Source organism: Empidonax traillii, unplaced genomic scaffold, assembly GCF_003031625.1.
Source record: "Empidonax traillii isolate 1590-97213 ecotype Southwest subspecies unplaced genomic scaffold, ASM303162v1 scaffold246:size859669, whole genome shotgun sequence".
In the NCBI taxonomy this organism is placed as follows: Eukaryota; Metazoa; Chordata; class Aves; order Passeriformes; family Tyrannidae; genus Empidonax; species Empidonax traillii.
The window spans coordinates 565575-589126 of record NW_020955439.1 but is presented as its reverse complement, the minus strand read 5'-3'; the positions used below and the strand labels follow the sequence as shown (position 1 = coordinate 589126).

The following is a 23552-nucleotide window of genomic DNA, read 5'->3' as shown; positions in this document are numbered from 1 at the left end:
TGCAGGGAGCCAAGAAGGGCTCATCCCAGCCTAGGAGCAGGGGAAGGTGACAAAGCAGACCACACCATTGTGCAGGCCTTGCCCAGCACCCGCTGCATCCCAGCCCAGGACACTGCCAGGACGACAGAGCTCCCGCTCTCAGGGCAATCCAACAGCCTGCAGGTGTGAAAAGCAAACTGCTCTGCACACGTTTTGTCTCTGCGTCTTTCTTCCTCTCCTCTGCTCCTCTCGCTGGTCACCTTCTGATCTTTACGTGCAGTTTCTGTTTCATCTTCAACTGACGTGCAGGTGCCACCAACAACCGCCAAACACACCAGCCATGACACCCAGCCTGCTCGGTGGGACAGCACCTCCGCTCTTCTGCTACACAGCCTGAGGTAGGTACACCAGAACAGACACCTTTTGCTCTCTGCTGAAGAATTCAGACACAAGCCATCACAAGCAGAGCACATCTCCAGGCTCCCCTTGCACAGCCATACCCGGCTGCAGGGCAGGGCCCCTTCCCCACAGCTCATCCTGGTGGCACTCTGTGACCAACACAGCATCCCCTCCACCGAGTGACCCACACGGGACTCTGGGCCCAGTAGAATCACAGAATCATTTAGGTTGGAAAAGACTCCGAAGACCACTGAGTTCCCCAGCACTGCTGAGGCCACCACTAACCCACGTCCCCAGGTGCCACATCTACACATCTTCTAAATCCCTCCAGGGATGGTGGCTCCACCACTGCCCAGGGCTACACAACTCTTTCCATGAAGGAATCTTCCCAATATCCAACCTAAACCTCCCCTACCACAACTTGAGGCCATTTCCTCTCATCCTCTCTCATCCTTGTGCCCTGGGAGCAGAGCCCAACTCCCCCCAGCTATCCCTCTCGTAAGGGAGTTGTAGAGCATGAGAAGGTCCCCCCTGAGCCTCCTTTTCTCCAGGCTGAGCCCCCCAACTCCCTCAGAGGCTCCCCATCAGGCCTGTGCTCCAGCCCCTTCTAGTAGTCAAGAGACAGATACAATAACTTCAGTAACAGCAACATGACAGGAACCAGTAAGGAAAAAAGTATCTTATAAGTAAGCAAAAAGAAGAAAAAGAACACTACAGAAGAGAAAAATGGTCTTGTCTGCAATAAAACATCCAGGTGCTCAGGAGAGCCTAACATGCCTAATCATTGTCATAAAATGACATTAAAACCTTCTGGTTTGGTTCTGTCTTACAGATGCTGAGCACTGCTGAGGAGAGACTTCTATTCTCCAACAGCTCTTAACACAATAGACCTCAACCCCAGCTGAAGACTAGATGCAAGACTGCCACAAGTAAATACTGTGGATATTTGTAGGGACTCATAATGCTCCTCTCACGTTTCAGTTTTCAGTTTTCTCATGTTTCACGTTTTCAGACTGCTCATGGTGACCTACAGTCAGCAAAGAGCCCAGACCTTTGCAGTGCAAGACTTTGAGCTACATCCTGCTGCACACGTGGGGTTCAAGCAGAAACAACTCATTTCCCAAGGCAGAGTGGAAGCATGGGAAGACACTCAAGAAAATATTCCTGTGAGGGTGGATATGCTTGAAGCAGAGCATTTTGCCCTGGAATCTGAAGAGTGTTTCTGTTGGGAGTAGGGAAGGGGAGCCCAGGCCTCACTGAGGACAGGTCATTTAATGTAAGGGGAAGCTGTTTCCACTGATAGTCACAGAATGCAATCACAGCACAGTTTGGGTTGGAAGGAACCTTAAAGCACATCCTCCTCCAGCCCCAAACCCTCTCTGCCCTGTCCAAAGGAAAGTAGCAGCTCCACACCCAGGAGCACGTGGCTTTGGGGGTTGTTGCTGATGCACTCACGGACCAGCCTGATGCTCACCTTACAGGCTTGATGCCCTCAGCCCTGTCTCCTCACAGGGCACCTCCTAACAAAAGCCTCTGTCAGCAGAACAACTCCTCCTAAGCTTCTCGATGGCTGAGATCTGAAAAACAACTGGGTGGACACTAATGTTTTCCCCCGAGGTCACTGAGAGCTCTACAGAGTAAAGGGCAATTGCAAGCTGAGTCCTGGTCCTGGGGCTTGCCTGGATGTAAACGCTGCGCTGGGTTAGTGTCCATACACCACAAAGTGGATTCACGCATAAAACTGCCCTTTACCCTTCCTCCCTCAGGCTCCCAGCTCATATCAGGCTGCACAAGCAACTCTCCAGATCCCTAAAAACCATCTCTATCACCACACACACTGCAAAACTTCTCTACGGAATTAGTGCTGAGTTGATCAAAATAAATCCTTCTTTTTCTGCTGCACACAACCGAGGGATGGAGTGATGAAGTGCATTCTCTCGCACGCCACAGTGAACAAAAACATCCCAGGAATGGACTCATTTTCACACACATTTTGCAAAACACAAGCTACATTCTGCCCAGTGCAGAAGGGAGCAGGAAAGGGAATTGTCTCGAGAAAAATAACTCTTGCATTATTGTATAATCAACAAAATTCCGTGACATTAGTGCCTCAGCACCTCTTTCTCACGCAACGTGTCACCTCAGCAGTTGACCACTGCTCCAGGATGCAGACTGTGGAAAAGCCACTGTCAGAACAGCCTTGTACAAACCCAGCATAAACTTTCCTCCACAGAGAAGGGCTGTGATCCAGCCTGCATGTGTTTTCCCTCGCAGGACACCTTCTGCTCATCACAGGTCAAACTGCTTTAGGGAAGTGTCTGCTATTAGCATGAGGCTTTTGTTCCTCAGCAAAAAAACAACCTGGTATCATTGTATAAATGAAATATCACCCATATTGGAAAAAAAGGAAATCAATCAAACAAAAATATATTAAGTTTCTAGATCACAGCAATCTGCAGCTACTGCACAACCCAGCAGCACTTTACCAGCATCACACTGTTATGTGGCCTACTGAGAACCAGCATGTGCTGGGAGCTTGACTTCACCCCAGCCTTTCTTTGCTGTCCCAAGGATTCGAAGAGGAAAGGCATCTCTACCAGGAATGCCACCCCACCAGTGGCCGAGCAGACAGGCCAACTTCCCAGGAGAGACCCCCAGGAGAAGGGACACCAAAAGCTGTGCTAAACCCAAGCAGAAGGCTTCTGAGGAGCAGAAGCCACGCTGGCTCATTTCCCCCGTAATGCAGCACTGTAACACACACCAGCGTCACTTCCGCTTGGTGAAACACATCCCTTATGTCTTGCCCTCTGAAATTCTAGGAATTAACTTCCAAAAATAAGCACGAACATATCAAGAAATCAGCCACTGTGTAAAACCCCTACAAACTGACTGCAGCCTCACCACGACCCTGCCATTCCATTTCTCTTTCCAACAGGAGCGTTACTGCAAACACTCCCACAGTAACACCGGCTGTTCAAGACCCACAACTTACCAAACTACCTGTAACAGTGGCCTGCTACAAACTCCCCCCTGCAACCAACAGACCCCCTCAGGAATTTTTAGTTTTGTAACTCGTCCTCCAAAAGCTACAGGACTCGGAGCAGCTCCGCTCCCTCGCACGGCGACCGCGGTGGGATGAGGACAGCAGGGATGTCACACACACTGGGGACAGGTGTGCTGGTTTCACTTGGGATACAGTTCGTTTTCTTCACAGTCACACAAGTACAGGGCTGCTTTCTGTTCTCTCTTCTCTGAACACTTGTTTCCTTTAAAAGACACTGGGATCCCACCTTAAGCTGCTGTCCGGCAGTCCAGCTGCACTGCAGTTGGCTGTACCAATCCCCACCCATTAAACCTGGGTCTCTAAATTTTCCCTTCCCTGCTGTGTACACAGACCCTTCCAGGACCTTGCCCTGGCTGCAGAGGGTGTGGCAGGACAGCAGTGTCCAGCCTCAGCAGGGAGATGCTCCTGGCAGCACCTCAGAGGCTGCCATAACCCAACACCCAGCTGCCTACAGAGAGCACCCTCACCAAATTTCCATCCATCACCACATCCTACATATGCCTGTTTTCAGAATGCAAGCTGTGGTTGTGCAAGAGGAGAGTAGAGGAAGGAGAAGGAGCTGCCCAAGGGACTAAAAGTGTCTGCAGGTACTCCCTGGGCACATCTAAAAATGTCCAAGGAATCTTGCTGTACGAAGGACTGCCGTGCTGGTCTGTGATCTCACACACCACTTTCAGCAGTGTAAAGCTGCACCTCAGGCCGATCTTTCTCACTCCTGTTTCCTTCTGAGGGATAATTTCCAGTTTCTGTGGATAGATCTGGAGTGAGCCTCCAGACCCTGTGACGTTTGAATCAAGAACTGGAGAAGAAACAGAGCTTTCTGCACTGCTAAAGAAGTTGCTTTTCCTGTGCACAGGGAACAAGATGGGTTTGGATTTCAAGCTGGATGGGCACATCTACACTGGCACTGGCAAAGGTGGGTTTGCAAATGAGGGCTCACTTACACCCAGCAATGGCAGTGATTTTACTGCACACAACCCTCTGGGGTTAAACATCTACATGGGAGGTCCCACAAGTCCAAGTTTTAGTGTTTCAGTTACTGAGCCTGCATAAATACTTTAAACCAAACCAGCTGACGGCTGTCAGAGCTGCTCTGCCCAGGCAACATCAGTAAATTTGTACAGCCACAGTCACTTGTACATGTGTGTATTTACACATCCATGTAGGTATTTATACACATAAATACAGCTTTGACTACTGCATGTGTTTGACTTGTTTTAATTGCGCCATCCATTTATATAACCATTTATATAACTTACTTTTTAAATCTGAGGTAACTTATCACGGTAACTTGCATGAGCATGCTCAGATCTCCCTGAAAATACTGATCAATGGTTGGCTCTCATTTTCAGTCACACTGCCACTTGCATGCGTTCTTTATATATATTTATATTTATATATATATAAACACACAGAAATCCTGATAGTGCCCTGATGTTACCTTTTCATGCTCTGCTTTGCATGGCAAACATTCTGAGCCAACAGTAACGTTCACAGGGGAAGCTCCAAAATGAGCTGACAGTATCACAAGGAGGGAAGAAGGAATGGGAATGACTTTCAGTGTCATGCTTACGAAGAACTTACTATATTAAACCCAACAACAACACAATTAAAGAATGACAAATTATTAACAAAACCCCCAAACCATTCTCGATTGTTCCTGTTGTTGAGCTGCATGACCTGCTCTTGTATCTTTATTTCATTTTAGCACCTCAACATTTTTCAAAAGATTAACATCAAATTTCAAATGACCCAATTACAGCTTTATCACATTTTATTCCTCTTTCAAGATGTAAATTGGCTTTACATGTCTCCATGTACATCCATGCTGCACTCTGCACGTCCTTGCCATGCCATTCTCCAGCCAGCTCTCACCCCCAGGACAACCTATCCACCTGAATCAGGTCCCAGGGCTCTGCTGCTGAGCAGATTCCTGCTGTGGACTGTGTGGTTTGGGGTTTATCACTGTTCATCGACAATTACAGAGCACAAACCTACACACCACAGCAACACCTGCCACGGGAGGTTGTTCCTTACAGCTTTCACAACAGCATCTCCTCGAGGACACCACAGACATCTGCAAAGCCTTGCAATAACTGGCAGCCCATCAGGTGCTGCAAGCTCTGGGGAACGTCATGGGCCGTTCCTAGAAAATGAATTCACTCCAAATTAACATTATGTTTTACAAACCTGTTCTTTTAAGCCCTATTTTGGGATGAGCCTGGCTCAGTGAACACACAGCATCAGTCTCACAGCACGGAGGTGAACTGGAGCTTACTCCTGTGAGAAACACAGCATGACTGCATGGGATCCCAGCACTGGGAATTTCCAAGGAGGGGAGGGAGGCTCATGCTCATTCTAACCTAGGGAGACCTGGTGGGATTTACAGAACTGTTCAGGGTACCACGATCTGACCAACAGCCAGAAGGAATCTCTGGCCTGGCAGCTGCTGGAAAGGAAGCAGGGCAGTACCAAACACCTTGGAGTCACACGGCTGGAGTGTGAACAACCTTCCAGAGCAGCACACCAGCGTTCCATAAGGTAAATCTGCCCAAACTGGAATGTGAACTAAAGCAAAGAACAGCAGGAAGCACATAGGGGGTCTTCAAGGTTCTGAGCAAGGCACCTGAGGGACTCAAACCTCCTCTGAGCACGTGGAAGGAAGAGTTCATAAGCTCAGCGAGTATCAGAATTTGATGTAACCAGACATTTTAAATGGAACCAAGCTCCCAGCTTCTTTTCTGGGAAACACGTGGCACCCTGCCTGGGATGGCAGCAGCAGCCAAGACCAACGCTCCCACTGCCAGGAGCCACCAGCACTTCCCTGCTTACACCTTTAACATATCCCTGCTTAAAAATACAACAACCAAGCCCACAAACTTTAATCCAGCTGAGCAGCACAAACAAAATAGTATCTCAGTGAAGCTCTAAGTGCTCTTGAAAAAGAACTTCCCACTTCTCAGTCCCCAGGGGGACAGTTTACTCCCATGGTCTTATTCTGGCAAACGAGGCGCCTTTGAGATGAGGTTTTTCTTTTCCCTCCTTATCAAAGCTTTCATGTGGGTTTGTGCCATTTCAAAGCACAACACATTTAAAAGTTTAAAAAGTAAATTTGAAATCAAATGGAAGCAGTAACAAAGTAACTTGTCCAAAACTGATTTCCTTGGGTTTCAGATGATGTCACTGCCGGCGAATAATAACGCAGACATGAATGTGGTGCCAACAGGAAAGACTGTAGTATGGAATGGAATGGAATGGAATGGAATGGAATGGAATGGAATGGAATGGAATGGAATGGAATGGAATGGAATGGAATGGAATGGAATGGAATATCCTGAGTTGGAAAGGACCCACAAGGATTATCGAGTCCAACTCCTGGCCCTGCACAGACACCCCAGCAGTCCCCCCCTGTCCCTGAGAGCATCATCCAAACCCTCCTGCAGCTCTGGCAGCCTTGGGGCTGTGCCCACTGCCCAGGGGAGCCTGTTCAGTGCCAACCACCCTGGAGGAAGAACCTTTTCCTGATAACCAGCCTAAACATGTCAAAGTCTCATGTAATTTTGAGCCTATTTTCAAGCTACTCCACATGCGTTAGGAACCACTAACTTCACACTTTTGCAACTAATTTGGTCCAAACTGCCATGGAAACCCCTGAATATGTCTTAATTACACATGATTTCTGAACTGTGGAGGGGCAGTAACAGACCCAAACAAAATGCCCAGCAACATCCAGTGCCACTAGCAGCGAGTTAGCAGTGGAGATTGCACATTGTTACGGTGGAGTTCATGCTGATGTAAAGTGCTCTTTGCTCCAGCTGATTTAGATGTCTGCACATCAACCCCCCCTGGCAGGAGGCTGAAACAAAATGAGCTTCCAACTCAAACAATTCTGGGATTCTACAGGCAAATCATAAACTTCCTCTTTTTCTCCAGACACTCTTCATGCCTTTTTACAAACACGGCATAAAGTATCACTATTGTTTTCCAAATCAGAGCTCATACTTGCTCTCCTCAAAGGGAAAAGCCTCACCTGGGGAGTCAACCCTTCCAGCACACGCAGGCTGTGCTCCCCAAGACACTCCATCCTTCCTCAAAAAATGATTGTGACATTTTCTGTGACATTTCTGTCCCCTCGAGGCCCTGGGGCACGAGCAGGACCTGGGATGCCTGATGCTGCTGAGCCTCCCCATCAGCATGGTTTGCAGCTAAACAATCAATTCTGCTCAGGATGGTGGGGGAGATGATTTTGGAGCCCCAAGAACACAAAGAAACACAAAATTCAGAATGAACAATGAAAAGGCGACAGTGGCCAGCAGGTTCAGGCTGTGACCACCAGCAGCCAGGCAGGCTCTGTGCTCCCACTCACGGCGAGATTCCAGGTAAGTGCTCTTCAGAAACACCCCCTCGACACACACTTTCCTTCCTCAAACCATTCTCACACCATGAAAAAGCAGGAAAAACGATCCTGAAGAGCATTTGTGGCAAGTGCTTGGGATCTGAAAAACTCCCTTGTACCAAAGCACAAAACAACAGCTCTGCTTGTTATAAAAAAAAAAAAAAAAAGCCCCAAGCAAACAATAATCCCCAACTAACCAAAAAGACCTGCCCCCCCTCCCAGCAGAAAGCCTCCAGGGAAAAAAGCTTAGGCTTAAGGACTTCAAAACATCAAGGCCTGGCTTGTCATTGAACACAACGGGCAACAGCAATTCTGATTGCAACCGACACGTTGAATTGATCATTTCCTACTGCCCTCTGCTTTGGAAGCATCAGGGAACAACCCCAGCTCCTGCTTGTTCCAGCCCTTTGGGTATTTTTCAAATGGGATTGTAATTGAATTTCAGCCATGACTTCAGTTCAGCAATTTTAAAATGGAAAAATCCAGCAGAATTGTAAAAAGGGACATCGAGGGTGTCTGTGACTTGAGTAGCTGGTGAGCAGCCTGGTGGGTACCTCACAGCTGAGTTACACATGGAGTGCAGCAGCTTTACTCCTCTCTCTGGCCTATGTGCTCTGTCACACTCCCCTCCTGCCCTCTCCAACAGCTAGTGGGCAGGGGCAGTGCCCGTGGTGGGCTCTGGCTGGAGCATCCCCTCCCTGGACCACTCCAGGGCACCTCCAGTGAAGCCCAACCCTTTACTGGTGTAAAGTTAAGGGCAGCCCCAGTCTGTAACTGGGAGCAGAACACTCTGCCCAGTGACACACTCGGTGCAGGACTGCACTTCTCACCATCTCCTCACTGGTATTTTAACTCATGGCATCTCTGGATCTCGACCACAGTCACTCCACGGACACCCCTTTCCTCACCTGCTCCCCCTCGACACAGCTTGCAAACATCAGGAATTCACCTGAAACACGAACACCCCCTTTCAGCAACACCCCCAGCACCCAACAGGGGCAGTGGGCTGTGTCCAGCCTGCAAACCAAAGGGATATCACCACACTCCCTGTGAAGCAGTCACAGCAAGCAGTGAATGTGCAGGAGGAACACACAGCTGAGTTGCCCAGGATGTAAAATCAGGTGAATTTTGCTGAGAAAAAATGAAACCTGGAAGGGAATCCAACAAACCTCCAGAAGAGCAAGCACGTGGCATTTCCTGGATTTCCAGAAACCACAGTATGTACACAGATATACGATTCCAACAGCAGATGTAATGAGAGCTGCATGTGGTGACACACACTTACAAAATCCACTGTGGATTGTCACCCCTCTGCCCTGCCAGACATCTGGCAGGCTCTCGAGGAGGGACACACATTCTGCCTTAAAGAAATAATTTTTGGAGATTTCAAGCAGCTGAGGCTGACTCCACACCCTGACAGGTTCGCTGGGCTTCTCTGGAACAGACACTGCCCAGGCTGCTGCTTCACACATGGCACACAACGCCTGGCACAAGGGGAGCCAAGAGGATACCTGTGAGAGCAAATGCCCCTTTGGAGGCTGGAATTCTGGGATTCTACTGACAGCTCCAGTGGACAGCCAGCTATCAGTGGCCAGCTGGGGAAACCCAGCAAGCTCAGACCATGACACTGCTGCCAGCCCTTCCAGTCTTCTTCTGACTCGGCCTTCCAGAACAGCTTTCATTCCTCTTTCTTTTCCAGAGATAAACTATTAATTTTCTTCATCTGGTTATTACATCTACAATATTAACATATTCAACTAATTTGACAAAAGCTTCAAAGGAGACGAGGGGCAAAGCCAGTAATGGAACCTTGTCATCCCATCACCCTGTCCTCTGCCTGAACCTCTGTGTTTAACTGGTACGTCTGAAAATGTAGAATCAGGAAATGGTTTGGCTTGGAAGGGACCTTAAAGCTCATCTAATTTCCACCCCCTGCCATGGGAAGGGACACCTTCCACTAGCCCAGGTTGCTCCAAGCCCCATCCAGCCTGGTCTTGGACACTTCCAGGGATCCAGGGGCAGCCACAGCTTCTCTGGGCAACCTGTGCCAGGGCCTGCCCACCCTCACAGGGAAGAATTCCTTCCTAATATCCCATCTAACCCTGCCCTGTGGCAGTTTAAAACCACTGCCCCTTCCCCTGTCACTCCATGCCCTTGTCAAAATCCCTCTCCAGTTCTCTTGGGGTCCCTTCAATATAATTATATATATATTGAGTATTTAACACAGAACTGTGACTTGAACAATTTACACAGGAACTTTAAATCCAGAGGGTCTTCACTCTCCAGAGTTCCACCAACCAGGTGCTGTGGAAGGAATGGGTGTGTTTCAATGGATGCAGCAATGTCCTCAGGGATCAAAGGTTGCTGGAAGATGTGGGAGTTAAAACTGCAGGGGACTGTGAGCTGTATGACAGGGTGAAAGGCAGCTGTGGGTGAAAAACTGTTACTATTTCTGATACTGCTTTTAAAGCTTCAGCAGAAAGTGCTCTGCATGCCAGGACACTCTGCCCTGAACGGATGGAAAGGGCTCTCAGGGAGTTGGATACATTATTTCCCTTCATTCTCCTGCTCTCCTGCAGGACTGAGGATGGATTATTCCCACAGCCAACAGTGTTGTGGCTCTGCTAGTTGTGACTAAATCCAACACATGCCCACCCCATCAAGTGATTTCACTTCTCCTAAATACTCACACTTTGACTTATCAGTGCCAGTTCATCGTACTGCTGAGATTTTTCTCCTTGCTGAAGCTCCAAGCAAGGCTGAGGACTTCTGCTCTTATTCACGGGCCAATTCAAAAGGTAGAAACCCAATTTTAGAACCAAACTGCTTAAAAAAGGACTAGTAAAGTTATTTTAAACTGGCTCCTTTACAAGTTTAACGCAGATAACCAACATTTGCCTGATAAGTTACTGCAAATATAGACAGAGCAAAAGGGAAACATGAATGTGGAGTGGAAGAGATGTGAAAGACATTCACTGAAACGTGGTCAAAAATTAAAAGGTCTCTGTATGGAACGAGAAAATGAAGAATATTTCTTGGGCTGTAGAAGAAATGTTCAGCTATTTTCTCAGCCTAACTCAGATGAAGAATTTTATCATCACATGACTAAAGAAGATGACTTGATGAGCAAAAGCACATCAAAGCACTGATGACAACACCTGACTGAGAAAGAGGCTCTTCACTAATGCAATAATACAGCATCTGGAAACTGAAAATAAAAAAAAAAAACAAACACACCTTGGATTGGAAACATGATTGTTTCCCACTTTGGGAACCCTGGAGGTCTCGTGCCTTCTGATGACACTTCTGGGACTTCGATTTCTGAAGTGACCATGGAAAAAAAAGACTTAGCAGCACTACAAGTTTGCCGTTCTTTGCTCAATGACCCTTCATCCAGGTGTCCAGCAGGACTCCTCACCACAATAGCGTTCTGTAATTCCCCAAGAAATATCTCTGGGAGAGGAAGGAGTTCATCTGCTGCACTCAGGGCAGCCTGCAAGGAGCCAGGGGTTCCAGTGCTCCTGCTCTCAGCTAATTCCAGCCAATAAACTGCCTAGTTCAGCTAAATAAATTAACAGCACGCTAGATACGCTCGAGTTTTACATTCCTTAGCAACTGCTGCAATTGTGTTTAAAGAGATTCAGGATCAGGAATAGAGGGGAAATCCCAAATGGAGAGCACAGTGACCCAGGAGATGCTTTCCCTGTTCAAACACACAGACAAAGCAGCAACAGCACTCTGAGCCCTTTCCCCTCCCCTCCTGCCCCGACCCAGAGCCTTTGCTGAGATGCTCAATAAGGGGACTAAATATCACTTAGCACCTGGCTATGGGGACTGTGCTCCTGAACAATGATCCCTGGCTGTTCCACGTGCTCCTGACACGTGGGACACGGCACATTTGGCACAGGAACAGCGTTCCAGCCAATTTTCACATTTCCATCCCCTTCCACTGAGACGTCAACAGCAAAAATGGAGGTTTAACAAAAAAAATCACAACTACTGACTCCCAGCAGAAATATCTCACGTCTTCTTTTCACTTGTGACATCCTTCCAGTCTGCCAGATGAAAACTTCCAGGAGAAATGGTGTTTCTGAGAGTAAATGTACCATATATTTTGCTAAAAGAGGAAAATTCAACGAAATCCACGAGCAATTCCATGAAAACAACAAGGCACCGTAACTCCAGCAGCTCTCACGTAGTTCCAGATCACCAGGTTAACAACTGCAAACAGGAAATGTAAAAATATCTTTGTTTCTGCAATTCTGGTTTATTTTTTCCTGTCAAAATATACTATTGCTCAACTCTCTGCTTGTCTCCACCGCTTGCTAAAACTAATGGATGAAACACTAAAAATTGCCGAATATCCCGTTAGAGGGATAGCTGGTTAGCTGGGAATCTGTAAGCACATGCAGTGAAGCTCATTGTCCTCACACCTGCCCTGCCTGGAAGTTCAGGACTCAGCCCTGCCCTCACTTGGAGAAGCAGCACCTGCCACTTTTGGGGGTTGTTCTAGGAGGAGGAGAAGAGGGGAACTCATCCATGGGCTGCTGGCTGGGGACCCTGCACTCTTCTGACAGCTCTCTGCAACAAGGAGGGGTTTGCACTCTCCAAGACCAGAAGAAAATCATCCCCCGGCACCCTGGACGCAGCCCAGGCTGGGATCCCAGCGCTGGAGAACACCAAGCACCGGAGCAAAGCAGGAGATCACAGAATCATGGAATCCTTCAGGTTGGAAAAGACTCTTAAAAGCATCAAGTCCAACCATTCCCCATCCCTGCCAAGCCCCCCACTGACCCGTGTCCCCACGTGCCACATCTACGCGTCTTTTAAACCCCACCAGGGATGTGGACTCCACCTCTGCCCTGGGCAGCCTGGGCCAGTGCTGGACAGGCCTTTTGGTGAAGATGTTTTCCTTAATATCCAAGCTAAACCTCCCCGGCACAACTTGAGGCCATTTGCCTTAAGATGTTGCAGCCTGATCACATCACACTACCAGAGACCACGGCCCCTGGGACACCAATGCTCTTCTGAGGGGTTTGAGCTACTCAGTCATCACGTGGAGTGGGGGACAACCCCCCCCAGGAAAACATGCACATGAGAGACCTGCTGAGAATTGCTAAACACCTTGTTATTGCCAATATATTGTGCACAGGAGGCATTTGGATGCAACAAACAGCCAGGTAACGTCCAAAAATAGATGTGCACAGAGCCCTAAAATAGACTGTGCACAGGCTCATTGTTTTCAGATAAAACTCCAAAAAGAAATTACTATTCATATCAGTCAGCCAGTGTAAGATTTGCTAATGTACACCCACGTTACAGTGCTATCAGCCACTGATAAGATACACAACATGGCCACTGAAAAACCCAGGTGATCTCCCAGCATTAGCTCACCTGCACCACCAAAAAAGCCTCTAGCACTGCCACAGAGCACCTTTATTAGATATTTTTCATGTCACAAACCATGTTTTAATGAAGTGCTTGGAGAACTGTAAACCTACAGGCTGCCATACAGGAGAGAGCTGTCTGGGCTAGGAAAACACACTCCGTTTTTGGTGTAGGTACATTTTACTGCTACTACAAAATGTATATTGGTCAGAAAGAAGAAAATATATTGAGATAATATTAAAGATGGTGGGGGTAGAGTTTTAGAAAGCCTTATAGTGATTCTATAACACTTCTTCTCTCCCACAGTTTCTCCCCATATATAATTACACTGCTTTGATAACTGTTTTTCAAGACATCTTAACCCATCTCCTTGACAATGGAGCTATTCAGCACTAAGGAAAAAGCCCCCCTCTGCTTGCAGAACTCATTTCTTTGTTGTGACACGGCTTTAACTTTTCTGATTAAGAGGCAGCACCTGGTCAGGCTGCTGCCATCCTGCTACTGCTCAACTCAGCAGGGACCCAGGTGCCCACAGGACTCAACACAGTGAAGGCAAAGGCTCAGAGCACTCATTAATCCACACCCTTTTTTTTTTTTAAATGAAATATGAATTGTGCTTAACATTCATAATGTTTTCAGAGGTGAAATCTGGGTAAAACCCTCTGAAATTAAAAGAATTGCTATATACAAGAACTTTCTGTGACCTCTACTTGCTCTCAGGTACCAGAGGACCAGACAATGGTCATGTAGGCCACAGTTTCCCACATTACTGTCCACTCTTGGATCTACTTAGACTTTCTAAAGCATCCTTTAATTAGCAGAATAATGCCATGATTTCTGAGCTGACACACCAAAACCTCAATGGCCAGGCCAGCTAAGCACTCATGGTACCTAAATTCCTCTTTGCATAAACTGCACTCATCATTTCTTCTCACAACTAGACTCCATGGCAGTTGACTGCTTTTTCAAACTGAAACCTCAGGCCCTTCTAACAATCAGGATTAAACCCAAGAAACTCGGGCACTGTGAGCCTGGAGGTGTCTAATGGTGACGCTCAGTTCCATGGCAATGGACAGATCGAAGGAGAGGCACCTGCTCTCCTTCAGAGCCAGCTTTGTAGGTCAAGATGTTGCCCAGGCACCCACTGAAACCCACCCACTACCCAGGCAGTGGTGCAGAAGGCTCAGAAATGGGAAGCTGATGCACTTCTTGCATGAGAGGTTAAACGGGGAGCCTTTCCTATTGTTCAGCATTACAATACCACGGGAATGTTAAGGGTGAACACCAGTTTCCGTGCAAATTTAGTTTTCTCAGTAAGAACTCAACCCTTTTAATTTACACCAAAAGCAAGTTTTCAACCTCCCAGTGTATTTTCTCTGCAAGATAAAACCACAAATAAACTCAAGGCTAGGTTGGACCAGGCTTGGAGCAACCTGGGCTAGTGGAAGGTGCCCCTGCCCACGGCTGGGAATGGAACAAGGTGAGTTTTAAGGTCCTTCCAAAACCAAACCACCCTGTGATTCCATGATTCTATGTTAAAACTTTGTCTTTGGAAACCTGATACACAAATTGAGGAGGCTCTACTTTTAACAAATACTTTCAAATTATTTCTGCAGCTGTGATTGATCCGGCAACAACCCGAGAGGTTCTCTGAGGTCAGCTGAAAGCTTCAGTGGCACGTTAAAAACTCTGAATTATTTTCCACCCTGAACCCCAGGCTCTTCCTCAGAGCACAAATGGAGGGGAAATGGTAAGACAAGAAGTTTATTCAGCCATGCCAAAGGGCCAAGAACACAGCACTGACAACACGGCAACACACAAAACCGACTCGCTGCACCGTCCAGCCAGACTTGTGGTGCCCTGGAAGGTGGTGTCAGTCATCCCTGTGTGATTACAGAATCCCAGCATGGTTTGGGTTGGAAGGGACCTCAAAGACCATCTATTTCCAACCCCACGGGCCATAGGCAGGGACACTTCCCACCAGACCAGGTTGCTCCAAGCCCCGTCCTTGAACACTTCCAGGGGTGGGGCAACAGTTACAAATCAACAAACCCACCATCAGTACTGGGACGACTGTGCCACACGTTCCTACCTCTATGCAGCCCTGGACATTTAAAAAGAATTTAACTAAAGACATGAAATGAATTTGAAAAGAAAAAAAGCTTCTCAAGTTCTCTGGTCAGCTTCCAACAGAATAAATAACACTGTGGTACTGAAAGGAAAGTCAAAGTGACAGCAATTTCAACCTGAAAACAAGAAGGGTTTAAGCAGTTTTAAGGTCCAATCATCTTCACATTCCATACCGACATATCAGATTTTTAACACAAAAGTAGGTGTTTTTCTTTGTTTGGGTTGTTTTCTTTCTAAGGCAACCAATGCCCACAGAAGTGTCCATGCAGATACTTTATCCATAATAATTACCATGCTGCAAAGTAATTTCTAAACAACCTGGCTTGATATTTTTTTTTTTTTTTCTGAAACAGAGGACGAGAGAAATCATTCTGCTATAGGCATTAGCACGGCTTATTCATGACAGCTTATTCATGACAGCTGCTGTGGTCAGGTTCCCAGGGTGACTGAGGCTGTCATGCTGACTAACTCTTCGGGAAAACTTGAAATAATCTGAAATTTTTAGTTATTTGAAAAACCTACACACCTTGGTCCCGTCTGAACTCGGCACACAAAAGGAAATCATTCTGTGCACAGCACAATTAACCTCAGGGACTCCCTCTGCTGTGATAATACCAAGGCAAACAACGCTGTAGTTTTAGGATTATCTTCATCTTTAGTTTTTACCCAAGTTTCCAAATTTGCCCACTAGTGATAACCGTAAAATTGGGTAAAAAAGAGGAACTAGATGGTGCCATGCAAAACCAGACCTGGTTTTGAAAGGAACAACATTGAACATTCCACTAAGAACACAAAATCTCCCCCCACAGGGTTAACTTTGCAGAGTAGCACACTGTGCTTTCCTTAACTCTGTGCACTGGGGCATCCTGAGTAACCCAAATCATCATTTTAGGCTACTCTGGCAACTGCATGAGCTGCTTTCAGGTAAGTAAACCTTTTCCTAAGTTATTGACCTCTGCTAGGCCTGGGGCAAGAAGGTTCAAAGTTTACATACACATGGGATAACATAAAAAAAATACAAAAATACTTGTTATTTCATTTAGCAAGCACGACCCCCGCCTACAGCACCAGGTGTGTGTGTTATAAGAGCGGGTAACAAAACACCGCCAAGAAAATGAATAATTTACCTCCCCTCACCTACAGCTGTAACGAGTAACCCCGTACAGATTTCTAGCGGAACAAACTCCTACAAAAGGACTCGCATCTCCTTGGATGTGAGGTTCTGTAATGTTCCACCGTAGGTGAGAAGAGACCTGTCTTCACGCACAACTTCTTCCAGCACTCGGCAACTTGTCAGCAGCCCCACCCCTGCCACTCCCAGCTGCTGGGAAGGTGTGGGGGAACGGAGGATGTCCCTGAGGGGGCTCCCACCCCACACACACACAGTGCCACTGGTCACAGCCAGCCAGCAGTGCCACCTGGAAGCTGAGGAGAAGGCAGAGCTCCCCACCTCACACAGCTGTACAGGCTGTTCCACCAAGGGGATGAACCACCTTGTCCCACATCACCTGTGCCCACAGGAGCTCTCCCGTGGCACGGCCAGCACCAAGCCCTTTGTCCAGCCAGGCCTACCCTGGAGATGGCAGAGTGTCCCTGGGCACCTGCTGAGTCTCAGCTTCTTCATAAATCAAGGCCACTCCCTCCTCCTCCTCCTCCTCCTTTCCTGGCCTTCTCCAAAGTCCAAAGAGCCCCACCCCAAGCACTCCCCACACCCTGGTGTCACTGCTCCCTGGTGCTGGGTAACAGGTGGAACACATCAGGGCTCCTCCCTGGGATGGGATCCTGGAGGGTGAGGACCCTGCACAGGTGCTGGAGTGGCCAGGAAACCAGGAGCACCAAGGATGGGCTGTTCAGGGCAGAGCGCTGAGGCAGCTGAGCCCAAACAGCCACATAAAACAACACATGATCTGCACAAAAAGAGAAGTCAAACAGCCCCGTGCCCACTTGAGTGTTATTGTCACTTGACTCTAAGATCACCTTCATCCTTTCCTGACAGCTGGAAGCTACTTGTCTGGAGCAGCTCAGGCTAACAGAGCGCACAGGAATGATCGGACCTCAGTCTCGTGAGGAGTCACAACCAGTGTCCTGTGAACACACCAGCAGCTCGAGGCTCAGCACACAACAGTGTCCCCGGGTCTCTGATGTCAGACTCACAACAGAGGGGCTCAAAACCTTTCAGAGGAAGGCGCGGCACTCACCGAAACATCAGCAACACCTGCTGACACACAAAACAACACAGACACCTAATTTCCATCACAAGAAACCTGTCAGGCGTCTGTATCAATTCAGTCACCACATGCAGGCCTAACACCTCAATGATGGCAGTGCCCAGGCCAGCATAGTGACCACGCCAAGGTGCCACCCTCCCTGTCACACAGGAGGCTGGAGCCAGCGGTGAGGGGCCACCCTGACATTCCTCAGGATTGAGCAGCGATTTCTGCAGAAAGATCTAACAGCAAGAGAAAAACTCCTGGAAAAGACAATAAAGACCATTGATGATACCTAAAACCCCCAGAGAAGCCCGAATCCATCCCTCTGGCACAGATTTTGGGAAACAACATGGAACAGCGATTCCCAAACTTTAGCCAGTGTCCTGTCAGCAAACTGCCAAGGATCCAGTGGTGGTCTGGAGAACACTTGTCCCACACTGCCCTGCCTCCAACTTCTAAACTGCAGTACATAAACTTAACACACTTCTGATAATCTGAAAATATCAATCAGCCATCAGAATCGCCAAAGTGATCACAGAGAGGTTACCCAGCCTCAGATGCGAGGGGGACTGTGACTGCTGTGGGGCTAAACCCACGAAAAACATTTCTTTAAATATTTGGGAACTCCCATCAGAAGGGAGACATGAAAACACCTGACCCACTTCTATAAAACCAAACCAGAACTGTCACCCTTTTTTTCTGAAATGCACACTGTACATCATGTTAACATGAGACATAACTATGATTAAACGATTAAAACACTGGGCAAACCTCCTGAACACTGCGCAGCTTGGCACACTCACTCATTTCTGGTGGCAGCACCTATATAACACTGTATTTTTGGTTGCAGTGCTATATAACATTGTATGGTTTTTTTGTTGCATTTCCATATAAACATTAACACCAAGAGTGTTTCAAATGTCCAGGAGAGAGGCAATTTTATACAACTAAACCCTGATTTTTATTTCCTTTGTTGACTATTTATTTGTTTGCATAATACCAAGAAAAACAAACAGGGCCACAGATGAACTGTTTGCTACTACATATTCCATGAACTTCTCAATAAAATTATCTCAGGTTTTGACACGGTGAGGAGTGAACTCCTCTTCAGTTTCCTTTCTTTAAAATCAATCTCTGGACACTACCGTGAGCTAAGGAAAAGGGGTGCAACCTCTGTGCCCCCCCCACAGTTCTACAAATCAATCCTGCCTCTTTATGCCACAGAATGAAACACCTTTCCTTGTACCATTGACCCTGAGCTGCCCACAAAAAGATCACTTGCTTGATCAGTTACAACTAATCTCTTTCCATCCGTTTCAATCAAAATTCACCACCGTGTGCAGGCAGCTCAACTCCTTTTACCGTTTACCTCTTCAGGAATCCACCCTGTCATCCCTGCGCTCGAAAATCTCGATTTTTTTTTTCCACGTTCTTAAACTTTCTAAGTTTCAATTACACATGCTTGAGGCTTCTCTCCAGCCTCACCTCGTCATCTGTGCCCGAGTCCTCACTGACACGGGCCAGCGCACGCCCTTCAAAGCCTCCTGTCCCGCACCACACGTGCAGAGCACCCTTCTGCCAGCACCGGCACTAGGACTGGCTATTTCTGTGTTTTCCTTCCTGTCTCTAAGCAGCCTTTTGAATAGATGGCAGAACATCATTCCTAATGCCACGGCAAAGTTTCTCCGAACAGTTTTTTTTTTCCGCGCGTGGAAGATGCGCGGGTGCCCCAGGGCCCGGCTAGAGCATCCCAGAGCTGCACGGGCAGCGCCTCTCTCCTCCCCGGCCAGCTGTTCGGAGGAGACGCTGGGCGCTGGTTCCGACCGAAGACAGGCAGCCTAACCCGACTGAACCCCTGGCGTACAAAGCGCTCGTCCAGGTGATCTCCCCGATTTTTAATTGCACTTTTTACACTTTTATCGCTCCCGGGGAATCGCCGCGAAGCCGCTGACACTCCATCCTCCTCCTCCGTCACACCCGGAGGGAGCGAGGGCTCCTGCCGGGGGGCTGCCCCTGCGCCCACCCCCCTCCACCTGCCGCCCCCCTTCCCCGGCACTGCCCGCCCGGGCGACCCGGTGGCTGCTGCGGCTCTCTCGGTCCCCCCGAGCCGCCGCCTCCCGCCACCCCCATCGCACCAGGCACCGCCGAAGTTCCGCCGCCCGCCCCAACTCCGCCGCGGCCGCCCATTGTCTGCGCGCCGGGAGGCGCTTTGGGAGAAACGAGCCGAAAAGCCGAGTCCCCCGCCCCGCCCGGGCCCCCCCGCCGCTCCCCTGCCCGCGGCCCCGCCGGGCAGGCCCAGCCCCGGGCCGGGCCGGGCTGGTGCGGGGGTCCCCGGGGGCGCTGCCCGGGGGAGCCGCCCGAGCGCGGGGTGGGCGCTGAGCCAGCGGGGTCTCCCCCGGCCGCCTCCCCGCGCCCAGAGGCTCCAGGGCGGGCGCTCCCGCAGCCCCCGGCCCGCCCCGGCCATGGCCGCCCTGTCACTGGGGAACACCCGCGGGGGGCCGGGGCGCCCGAGCCCTGCCCGGGCGGGAGGCCGAGGCGGCCGGGGCCGAGCCCGCTGACAGCGCGGCCGAGCCCCGCGTCCCCCCGCCCCGGGCCCGGCTGCGGGAGGGACGCGGGGCGGCCCCGTCCCCCCTCCCCGGGCGCGCACAATGGCCCCCGCCACCCCCGGGGGGCTTCGGTGTCAGCGCGGGGGGAGCAGCTTTGTGCGGGGAACGCGGCCCCGGACCCCACAAAACACACAAAACCAGCGCGCGGGCAGCGCGGGAGCGGCGCCGGGGCAGCGCCGGCTCCTCCTTCCCCCGCGCCGGGAAGGCCTGCGGGAGGGAGCGCGGCGGCGGCGGCGGCGGCTGGAGCACCGGGGGCGGCGGGGCCGGGGGGCCGGGGTGCGGGCGCGGTGCGTTACCTGCCGTGGAACCAGTCCTTGCAGGCGTCGCACTCGATCATGAAGCGGGTCACGTCGTAGGGCAGCCGGCAGATGCAATAGACGGGCACCGTCGCCATGTTCGCGCCGATCCGCTCCGCTCACGGCGCCCGCCCGCCCGGCCGAGCGGAGCGCGGCGAGTGCGGGCACGGCGGGGCCGGGGCGAGAGGGGGGGACGCGGGGGGGGAGAGAGGGGAGAGAAGGGGAAAACCGAAATAATAATAATAAAAAATATATATAAAAAATAACGCTAAAAAAAAACCCGCGGTGGTGGATTTAGGGCTCCAGAGGGGCAGGCGAGCGGTGCCGGAGGACGGGGAAGCGCTGCCCGGAGCCGGGGGCCATGGCCGGGTCCCGCCGCCCGCCGGCGCCGCGGGCCGGGGCTCTCTGTTGTTGTTGTTGTTGTTGTCCCTCCAGGATGGTGATTCCCGGTGCTCGGCGATCGCGGCGGTGCCCCCTGGTGACAGCCCGGCGCGGCCTCCCCGGCGGGCCCGGCCTTGCGTCAGCCCGGAGGGAGCGGGGCCGAGCGGGGCCGGGCCGGGCGGAGCGGAGCGGAGCCGAGCGGGGGCTCCCCGGTCGGGGCCGGGGCGCGGCGGGGGCTCGGCGGAACGCGCGTGTTTGTGTTAACCCCCGCCTGCCGGGAGGGAGCTGCCCAGCCCGAGCGCCCCCGCCCGCCCCGCCGCGGGGGCCTGCGGGGCGGTGCGGGGGGACCCGCGGCGGGGGCGCTCGGGGGGTGCGGGGACGGGGGGACCCCGCTCGGGGAGCTCAGGGGGTGCCCGCGGGAGCGCGGGGGGCTCCCGGTCTGCCCCAAGCACCAGGAAGCCTTGGGGAAGTGGCCGTAAGTGCGGTGCGACCCGCAGGAACAACGCCCGGAGCGGGTGTGCGGGTGGGGGCACACAGATATGCACCGGGGATGGTTCACATAAAAAAAAAAAAAAAAAATCCGGAAGAATGAGCTTCTTTCTATTCACTAAAATCAGATTAGTGGGGCTTTAACCACCTGGGGGTCGGGAGGAGATGGTCTTTAAGGCCGCCTCCGGCCCAAAGCACCCTGCGATTCTGTGACTGTGTGATTTCTGCCTTTAAAGTCACCACCTCCACTCGCAGAGCCCTTTCCGTGCAGTGAAACCAAAAGGGTGGTAGTGAGCACCTTGTTCCCACCAAGAATCGGATCCCAGCAGAATATGGGCTGTGAGGGGACACCGAGGCACTGACTGACTGTGTACCCCAACCCTGCACATCCCCACCGGCCCTCTCCCACAGCAAAGGTGAAAGGGGAGCTGTGGAGTCTGAGCCGAAGCTTCTCCACCACTCCAAGGCTCTGGCAGAGGTTAAATGACCAGACTGTAGGGCTTTGGGGAGGACCTGTGCCCCCACAGTGTTCAAAAGCCACTGACACCTTTCCCTGAGGAGTGAGAACTTCCTACAGAGTGCTCATAACGGGTCTCCCAGCTAAGGTGGGATTTTAGTTTCACTATCCTTTACATTTGGGGGTTGTCAGGGGGAAACTTCTATTTGTCATAGAGCAAAAAAGAAAATGGATATTTCACACCCTTATTTCATCAGTCTGCAAAAATCCTCAGAATCACCTGTGGGGGACAAGGGAAATTCAAGGAGCCAAAGAAATTCAAATTTGAGTTTTTCCACAGCGAGGTGGCTGTTGTTGGCACAGACAGACCCCACTTTGGGTTGGTACAGACAGCCCTGCTGAAAAGGGGCTGCCTGGATGGTTCCCCTTGCTTGCTGTGTGTGTACACGCACAGGAAGGACTGTCACACACAGGGCTGTGTGTGGGTGACACGCTCAGCCCCACCACAGGTGGCCTCTGACACATCCCCAGGTGCAGTGACATAGTGGGAGGCCACAGGCCCACGTCCCAAATTGCGACTCGGTGGGTTTGAGTGTCTCCAGGTGCACCAAAGGGACTTGCTTCCTTCATCACAATGCACCACAAAAGGACCTGCCCCCTGAAAACCTGTAAAACTGTGCGCTCAAATCGATCTGTCATGGCTTTATTGGTTCACAGCTTCAGCCAGAAAGCAGAAGAGCACGTCCTGGGAGTAAGGTGGGATGGAGTGGAACAGCTCAGGAGCCATCCCAGAGCTGCACACACCTTTACACTGCTCCTCGTGCCAAGGACACGTCCCAGCACCGTTCATCTCGGGGTTTAAATGAGCCCCTGGAGACTGGGATGGCTACAGGACAGTCACGAGGATTCTGGGCTCTCTGGATTCTCTGCACACCCCAAACACCTGCACTGCAGCCTGAAGGGCTGCCCTCCCTTCCTGAAACCCGTGTTTTCGTGCTATGGAGCATGGAGTCATTGGCTGGATCGGTGATCTTGGAGGCCTTTTCCAACCAAAATGACTCCATGACTATTCCCTGAAGCGCTTGTGAACACAGCAGCTCCTCCACGCCATGTCCCGTGTTCATCTCCCTCTCCCAGTTGTTCATGGGCTTTGCTCACCCAGCCCATACAAGCTGTGAAGAATTATATCCTCCCCACCTTTCCTCAGCCCCATGAGCACATCCATGCAAACAGCTGTATTCCAAAGCACCCCCTGGAATTCCGGTGTTGGCGTGTCCCCCCTGCAGTCATGGGCGAGCCATGAGTCACTGCACTGGGCCTCGGTGTCACACTGACACTAAATTGTGTGTTTGTTGCCAGTCACTAGAACCTGCAGAGGGCACGTTGGCAAAAATCCAAACTTGGAACCTTCCTGTCAGCTGTCAATGAAACTTATCAGTCTCTTTTATGAGATTTTAATTTTTCAGATATTTATTTTATTTTGTGTTATCGACTTTATTTTCCTTACTTTTATTTCATTTACTTGGGGGCCCAGGTCGAGGCAGGAGGGGAGGGCAGGAGCCTGTCCGTGGCAGCACCAGCAGCAGGGCAGCCTCGGTGACATTGTCCATGTCCTGTGTGCAGTTCTCACTGAACGTGGCCTTCAGGGGAATAACTTAAATAAATAAATAAAAATGAAACAGACACAGGAGTGCCCAGTGCTCCTGGACTGGGGCATTGAACAAGCCTCCCCAACCACACCTGAGCCCCCTAAACCT

The 23552-nt window shown here is 50.5% G+C and overlaps 1 protein-coding gene and 1 long non-coding RNA gene across 4 annotated transcripts in view; one reads left to right on the top strand and one right to left on the bottom strand.

Moving 5' to 3' along the window:
• Positions 1-20991, bottom strand: part of PHF2 (PHD finger protein 2) — a 71963-nt gene extending 50972 nt beyond the window's left edge. For all 3 annotated transcript variants that reach the window (XM_027888822.1, XM_027888823.1, XM_027888824.1), the window contains exon 1: positions 20469-20991. In XM_027888822.1, coding sequence (XP_027744623.1) covers positions 20469-20566 — 98 coding nt within the window. In that variant the 5' untranslated portion in view covers positions 20567-20991. The remainder of the gene's footprint in view (positions 1-20468) is intronic.
• Positions 291-1358, top strand: LOC114059863. The gene is made up of 2 exons (XR_003571751.1): positions 291-377; positions 1211-1358. It is a non-coding gene; the product is annotated as an uncharacterized LOC114059863 (long non-coding RNA).
• Positions 20992-23552: the final 2561 nt, after the last annotated feature.